This window comes from Pteropus alecto, unplaced genomic scaffold, assembly GCF_000325575.1.
Source record: "Pteropus alecto unplaced genomic scaffold, ASM32557v1 scaffold123, whole genome shotgun sequence".
Classification (NCBI taxonomy): Eukaryota; Metazoa; Chordata; class Mammalia; order Chiroptera; family Pteropodidae; genus Pteropus; species Pteropus alecto.
Genome location: NW_006433950.1, coordinates 814,617 through 823,040, shown reverse-complemented (window position 1 = coordinate 823,040; position 8,424 = coordinate 814,617). Strand labels below are relative to the sequence as shown.

The 8,424-nt window shown below is 49.3% G+C and overlaps 1 protein-coding gene across 2 annotated transcripts in view; it reads left to right on the top strand.

The window, feature by feature from the left end:
* The window catches only part of NETO2 (neuropilin and tolloid like 2), a 23,992-nt gene extending 16,076 nt beyond the window's left edge, over positions 1-7,916 (top strand). For both annotated transcript variants that reach the window (XM_025044622.1, XM_025044623.1), the window contains 2 exons: positions 4,125-4,238; positions 5,326-7,916. In XM_025044622.1, coding sequence (XP_024900390.1) covers positions 4,125-4,238; positions 5,326-5,906 — 695 coding nt within the window. In that variant the 3' untranslated portion in view covers positions 5,907-7,916. The remainder of the gene's footprint in view (positions 1-4,124; positions 4,239-5,325) is intronic.
* The last annotated feature ends 508 nt before the right edge of the window (positions 7,917-8,424 follow it).

The window sequence follows — 8,424 nt, the reverse complement described above, 5'->3', positions numbered from 1 at the left end:
GCCGAGGCCCCGCTGCCGGCCTGTCTCGGCTGCCCGCGGCCATGCTGAGCGTGGCCACCCTGGCTTTTGAGTCCAGGTGAGAGACGGCGACTCTTCCTGTCACTCCAACACCTGGAGGCTGCCGCAGTGTTATTCTCTGGCCTGATTTCAGCACTGTCATTGTCCCAGGCACCAGGGAGGACCCAGGAGAGGAGAGACGGGGAACGGCCAGTCGGTGGAGCAGTCAGAACACACACATTTATCGACTAAGTGCACTGTCTTCTGCGGACACAGTCCATGGCACCCCAAAACAATCAGAGCAACATCGAAGATCACTGATCACATTTTATAAGTTAGTATAAAACGAAAGTCCCAGTTTGAAAATCTCCTTTTGACAAATTTGAGAGAGGCAAACACTACCTTTCCATGCTTATCATTAATTCAGATTGTTGAACTACTTTGTTTTTTAAGCTGCTCGTGATTTGTAAGTGCTGGGAACCCATCCCCGATCGGTATTTCAGGAGAGGTTTATGTAAATGGACTAGCTCTGCAGGACGGGCGCTTCGTACCTGCCCGCTCCAGGCTGCAGCTGTGACCGAAACAGCACAACTTGGCCAAAGCGAGTGAGATGGCGTAGCCGGCGAGCTGTGTGCGGCTCCTTCCCCGGCGCCAGCTCTCAGAAAGGGTGTCGTTTTAGGGAATTTTCTAGGACTAGAACTGTGAACACAGCAGCAGATGTTTTGTTAGAATAAATACATGATGTGGTTTTCAGTGACATGGTGCCTGCAGGCTCAGCTGAGGGACAGAGCCATCTTTCAGCCACCCTGCCACATCTCATCAGAACTGAAGCCGGAATTCTGACACACACACACACACACACACACACACACACACACACACACACACACACACACACACACACACCCGCACACCCGCACACACACACACACCCGCCTCTCCACGCCATGACCAGGCAATAAGTAAAAGGTGGACGTATAAAGTCCTCAGGCTACATGGCGAGAATAGTTCGTAACTGGCCTCATTTTTGCTACTAACTTTGTCCCTTCCTATAACTTTGAAGTGACGCACGTCATGAGCATCCCACGTCAATAACTGAAACTTTGATCCACATGGTAAACAGCTGCGCTTATCCATTGACAATCCATAAAGCTTAGTACATTCGTAATTACAGATGAAACGTATTTCTAGAAAACAGTGCTGTTTTCTAATTGCTTTAGATAATGTGGAGAGCCATTGTAAAAACCTTGTTGAATGGAGGGTACTTCCCACCCCGCTACTCGATGGGGAACACCGAGCAGAAAACCTGTCTCTTTTTTTTTTTGCCACTTTTGAAGCTATAAAGAGCCATCAAAACGCAGTCACATAATGTGCTGTGGATAAACTTTAAGAGCTAATGATAGTCTAGCTCAGAACAATCAATACCTAGAAGCCTCCATGCTATTTATCACCCCACTCAGCCTGTCTTGAAATTAGCTTCTCTTTTCTGGACCCCTATTTGCGAACTAGATAAAATAGGTTCAATTAGAATTCAACATGTAATATGATATAGTGCGTAACAGAATTATGGTATATAAACAAAAAAAACCAAACTCCAGGTTTTAGAAATGAGTTCAAAAATCATCATGTGTTCCCTCGGCCATGTGTTACATTTAAAGTGCACGCGTGTGTGTAATACAGCGTGTGGGCACACGAGCTAATGTTGTGCTTAAATGAAATACCATCACCCGCCTGCCTTGGCTTTTCTGCCCTTAATCTAATGGAATATATTTAACCTTAACGAGCTCGGAAACCATCAAGCATTTGAGAATCACGTAGTACTTACCTTACTCGTTTAAATGATACACTTTTGACAGGTCAGCAGTGTGTTGCGTAAACCTCCCAGTCGTTAGATACCTTTGTTGCACTTAGATTAACAGAAGTACCAGCATGGCTGGGAGGCCCAGGTCACGGTTTCGTCAGGCGTTAGAACCAGGAGTCCGAGACGCCTGCAGCCTCCCACTCACGGAGAGGATGCCGAGGCCCAGAGGTGCCTCCCCGCTTCTGCCTGGTGGCGCTCATTCCCCCGTTCTTCCCGTTCTTGGCTATTTTCAAATCTTCAGTCCTTAGAGTCACCTCGGGGCAGTTACACCTGAACCGTGTGGGGAAGTACGCAGGAGATAAGCCGCTTCAGAGTTCAGCGTGGAGACGTCATGGCTCCACTCCACCTGGCTTGCAGTGGGGGGAACAGACGCAGGCTCCTCACAGTTAGCGTAGGCCGCAAACCCACTGCAGTGCAGCCTGGGTAAGCGCTGCCTTTGGGGGTTCTGCCTTAAGGGGGACCGTGCTTCTCTTCAACAGCAAAGCAATGTCGGATGTTCTCTGTTGACCTACACCTGTCAGATTATTTTGGGGGGTTTTCTGGAGACTCAATAAATAACACCTGTTTTCCAGTCCATCTTCAGAGTTGGGGAGAGAACTGCAGGGGCCAGACAGGCAGAGACCCCACTGGGGTGTCCTTCCTGACGCGGGTCGGGGGGTCGGCGGGTTCCAGGGCACCTGTGACTGACTCGGGGGCGGGGAGGGAAAGAAACACTAAATTTATGGCTATTATTTCAATGAGGTTCATTTTATATTTACTAAAAGGAAGATAATATTTAGCCAAAAAAACTATCATAGTGAAATATTTAAAAGAAAATACTAAAAGATAGTTGAGATCTGTTAATGTAATATAGAATGATATTTAGTTCTTCCTTGATGAAACGTATTTTCTGAAAGTAAAAAATGTGGAATCTTTTAGGTGGTAAATACATTTCGTTGGATTATATTCTCGGGAGTTGAGTGGCTAGTTGTTTGCGGGGTTCCTGTCCCCTCCTCTGGGGGGGCACAAGCCATCCCACTTGCTGACTCAGGTTCTACGTGTCCTTACTCTGAGACACGTGCCATGCTACGGTGGCACTTCCGTGTCCGACCAGGACCCGCTGGCTAACAGAAGCAGGCGCACTGGGTTGTAGTCTAGGAGGCCACGTCTGCACGTACACGAGGTGCCGAACAGAACACAGCGTGTGACAGGGACACGCGGGAGTCACAGGCTGCCCAGGGGAGGAGCAGGTGGTCGCCGGGCAGGGAGGGGAGGGGGCGTGTCAGGCCAAGGACCCGCTTACACAGAGTACAAGACTGGGTGGCGCACACTGCACGTGTCCTTATTTTAAAATTTAGTTTGAAATTCCAAAGAATGGATCGTTTTTACTTGTGGTAAAATCCACGTAACATGAAACTTGCCGTTCCAACTATTTTGAGTGTGCGCGTCGGTGGATTCTGTACGTCCACAGTGTACAACCGTCACACCGCGCGTCCGGCTCCGGAACGTTCTCGGGGTCCCAGACAGAGGCTCTGTCCTCGCTAGACACCGACCCGCAGCCTGGCTCTGTCTCGGAGTCTCGCTCCCCGGGCGCCCCGTGTAAGTGGACCGGCGGAACTCGTCCTCCGGCGCCTCGCGGGTCTCGCTTAGCACGGCGTCCTCAGGGTCCGTTGGTGTCGTAGCGTGGATCGGAGTCGCACGGGGAGTGTGAAGTCTGGGCGATGCTCCGTTGTCTGCACGCACCGCGATGTGGCCGTGCCCGCCGCCGGCTCTGAAGACGCCGCCGCGCACGCTGGCTGCGTGCATCTGAGCCCCTGCTCTCCGTCCCCTTGGGTGTAGACCTGGGGGCGGGTTGCTGGACCGCATGGCAGGCTCATCACAGGGGACCTGCCGCGCTGTCCCCAGCGGCCACCCCGTTTAGCATCCCCCCAGCCGGGCGCAGGGGTTCGGCGTCTCCACGGTCTGACCAGCCTTTCCTGCAACAGTTTGAGGCAGCTGGACCGGGCCGTGTCCGAGCTCCGTAAGGACCTTGGGAAATGTTTTCCGTTCATCTTCTCTGTCATTGCGTCGAAGATGAACTTCGGGTCCCCAGTGCCGGTAAAAACGCACACGGGCCCGCGTCAGAATCCCGGCCTCCGTCACGCCGTGCGCGTGGCTCATACAGAGTGTGCTCGCGGGGAGGCCTTCGAGGCCAGCCGTCGGCTTCGTGCCGGCTGTAAACTAAATCGGGGAGGGTTCGCCGTCCACGTTTCCGGCCTGAGCAACAAAGTCTTCTTTTCTCCTGCAGCTCCCTGCACGGGCGGCACCTTCTTTTGCCACAGCAACATGTGCATCAACAATTCCTTAGTCTGCAATGGCGTTCAAAACTGCGCATACCCTTGGGATGAGAATCACTGCAGAGGTGAGTCCCCGGCGAGGGCCGGCCTGGGCGAGGGCTGGCCATCGCCTTTCATGAGGAAAGACTTCAAACGACCCCTTTCTCTACCCCTGTGCCTCCCAGAGCTACTTCGGCAGACGTGGAGACACGTAACGTAAATGTTCTCTTAACTGGATCGCAGACCTCTGGATGTGGCAAAAGCAAAGAAAAATATGTTTTCAGCTGTTTTTTTTTTTTTTACTACGTTTTCTACCTTAAGTGGTTCAGAAGTTCATCGTGATCTTTCTTGCCCTCATTTTCTTAGTCGTTTGTATTATAAAGATACCTCATTCTCAAAATAATTGAGAAAGTGACCTAGAATATTGTTATTTTTTAATTACACGGAAATACCATTTAATAAAAACCAACTGATGGGTTCCATCTTACTATATAAAGCATTCTCAATATAAATGCCCCACATTTCGCTTCCAGTATATTCTCCCGCAAAGATAAATAGGGCTGTGGTAGTGGTCAGGTTATCAGATCATCGTCTTGGTACTAGAGTTCGTCTGCCTCTGACTCTCCAAGGGTTCGATAGACCTCTCACCATGAAGTTAATGTCACCTGGCGTGGCTGGCTTAAGTACTTGACATGGAGTATTTTCAGGTCATCAGTTCAAAGCCGGTAGGCCAGGACAGCATGCCCAAGCTTGGTCCTTTGCGCGGCGGTCATCAGCAGAAATACCGTGGGACAGACTCAGACCTACCATGGGCTATACTCAGACCTTCCGTGGCTCGGAGCCCAACGGGGCGGAACAGGAGCATTCGTTCTGGCATTTTCTGTATCCACACACTGACGTTGCTTGGCAAATTGGCAAATTGTATGCGCTCGGCACTCGCGTGCCTCCTAAGTAAAGAACCACGTCCTCTTCTGCCTTGTAACCTGTCTAGCTAGGTTCGGATCGGTTAGTTTAACCAGAAATCCAAATAGGATTATAGTATTTTTCGTTTTAAAACCTAATTTTAAATCGTACTATCCGTGATGCGCTTCACCCAAAAGACACCTCGCGGTTTGCGACGGGACTCGCGGGTGGATCCCGAAAGCCTCACCGTCTCTCCTTCTCTTTCTGCAGAGAAGAAAACGGCAGGACTGTTCGAACAGGTCACCAAAACGCACGGCACGGTCATTGGCATCACCTCGGGGGTCGTCCTGGTCCTCCTCGTCATCTCCGTCCTGGTGCAGGTGAAGCAGCCGCGGAAAAAGGTAGTGGCCTGCAAAACGGCCTTCAACAAGACCGGGTTCCAGGAGGTGTTCGACCCGCCTCACTACGAGCTGTTTTCTCTGAGGGACAAGGAGGTGTCTGCGGACCTGGCCGACCTGTCGGAGGAGCTGGACAGCTACCAGCAGATGCGCCACGCGTCCGCCACCTCCCGGTGCGTCCACGATCACCACTGCGGCTCGCAGGCCGCCAGCGTCAAGCCCAGCAGGACCAACCTCAGCTCCGTGGACCTCCCCTTCCGGAACGATTTCGCTCAGCCGCAGCCGATGAAGACTTTCAACAGCACCTTCAAAAAGAGCAGCTACACGTTCAAGCAGGCGCCCGAGGGCCCCGAGCAGGCGCTGGAGGACAGGGTGATGGAGGAGATGCCCTGCGACATGTACGCCAGGGCCCGCGGCGAGCCGGCGCAGGCCTCCATATCCATCGATTTCTGACGGTCCCCTGCCGGGGGACACTAGCCACTGCGCAGCCCACAGAGCACCCCCGCCGTCTCCAGCTGCCAGCCCCCCCTCCTGTCAAAGCCGGGGCTGTCACTTCCCGGCCACCTGCCGTGACCAAGGTTGTGTGGCCTCAGGCGGTTGATTTCTGTCGCAGCCACCAAGGAACTCGCTCCCCTCCGCCCCCCGCCCCGTGTCACCGTGTCACCGGCGAGCATCTTCGCCCGGTGTCTGAGGAATGAAGCGCCAGTTTCCGCATCTGAGGTGGGAGGCGGAGGTGGGGAGCCAGGCTCGGGCTACCTGTCCTTTCAGCGACAGGAACCTGCTCACGACTGAGACACGGCTCTGTCGATATTTCCGTCCCACAGTACGTTTAAAGATAAGATGGCCCTTTGCATCCACTTTTATTTTTCCTTTGAATTTCATTCGTCCTGTGAGCCAGTCGTTTTGCCATTTCCTGCATTAACATACGTGGGTCATGTGCCACATGTATGTCCACAGTGGGCGTTTGTTCTAGAATTTGTCAGAGCGTCACAATCACCGCGGTCAGCGCCAGCAAAGACCCAGAGCTGCGGCCCGTCCACCTGCTGCTTCCTGAGCGGCCTCGATACCGTCGCCTTTTAATTACTGAATCCTCCGTCTTTATTTTCGGTGAGAAGCAGATGCTTTATCACCTTTAAGTCTATTTCGTCTTAGTTCTATTATGCTAGAAAATGTCATAATTCTGGGATGTCTCTACCATGGCCCGTTTGACTAACACCTTGAAAAAAGATGAAACCTTCTGGAAATGCTTTGAAACGTCCCAAACCTGGTCCCGTTCGACGACGGCTCATCATTCACTTCCGCGAGCAGAGTCGTCGAGTCCGTTTTGGGGGAGGCCTGTAATTATGTCTGTCCCCAGTGTTTCTCTCCGCCGGACGTGTCCCCCGTCATTTCTGCAGAAAGGGTATCGAGCTGCCTCTGTCTTAGGTCACCTCGCAGCGCGTGGCAGCCAGGGTCGCGAGAGTTACAGGAAGCCCTCTAAACCTGCGCAGGCCTTCGGATCGCTTCTTACCTGGGACAACGCATTTTTCTAGTTCTTACCAAGAAAAACTACTTTCACTTTTTTTTAAACTGCACTTTTGACCTTATTTTTTTTATGGTATGTAAACAATAATTTATAAACATGATATAAAAACTCATTGTGTTTTTTTAGACTTTTGATATTATTTGATACTGTACAAACTTTATTAAATCACGATGAAAGGCCGACGTGACAGATTTCTTTCGGTGTTCGCATTAGTAGCTCTGCTGGAAGCACCCACTATAATTTATTGTGAAGACCTTGATAATGTGTACGTAGCTTTTGGTTTCCTTTCGTTGTTGCGTTTGGCTTATAATAAATTTTTTCACTGTGTGATATTTATTGTTCTAAATCACTACACAGATCTCATATTAAAATATGCATTGTTACATGATTCTTCAATCATGTTATTTATGGCACTGAGGTTTCGGATCTTAAGATGTATATGGAAAAGGAATTCATGTATGAATTACAACTAATACACGCCGTTCAAACGAGATAAATTCTCATTTTCTATATTTTTTGGTAGTAAATTCTCAATGAAATGAGAAATTTTAAGTTTCACTGGATTTCGTTAATTGTTTTAAGTATCACATCTGTGTTTTCTCAGATTAGTGGAAACTGACCTTAAATGATAGACATATAATTCTCCTTCAAAATGATTCTTACATCACTGTTTTTAACAAGTACATAATATCCAGGAGATAGGAAAACCTGTACACAGTATTTTTATGATTTAGTTTTTTTTAAGTCAGCATAATTTCTTGTTTTAAAAATGTAACTTGGGAAGGTAGAAGGACTCCATGAGTGTAGTACTCAGTGAACTAATGAAGCAGAGCCAGATCAGATAGCTAAATTCTTTCAGCGGCTGTGTTGAATAGGTATGGTCATAGATAACTTGCCGGCCAACGTTTGAAGGACATAATAAATACTTGATGTAATAATCACTGATCTCGTTCTTTACGATGAAAGGAAAACTAGCATATAGTTACCAAATCCATTGTAACAACAGCTGTTAAATCTCTTTAACATCTAGTAGGAGATAATACAGTATGCTCAAGCACATGATCTATAGTCGCTTGTAACTTTTTAATTCTTGAAATTTATCTTCCATTTTCTTATAAAAGGGCATGAAGAGGCCCATAAAATACGGTCTTTACAGAACACATTTAACATTTAAGTGCGGAAACATGTGATCTCAGGCAGTCAGCAAGTAAAGCTCGGAAAACAGCCCTGGCCCTAAACTTTCCAGCTGCTGAGACAGACAAAATCGTTTCTGGTTTTCACAACAGAAACCCAAACAGCTGCAGAGGCCAGTCTTTTAAAGAAAGAGACGACATTTTCTCAGAATTTTAAAAAAGAGGCAAAATGCAGAGAGAGGTCATAATGGTGAATCTTAACCCGGCGAAGGCTCCTCTCCATGGGTCTGGGGACACAGTGCCCAGCAGGCCG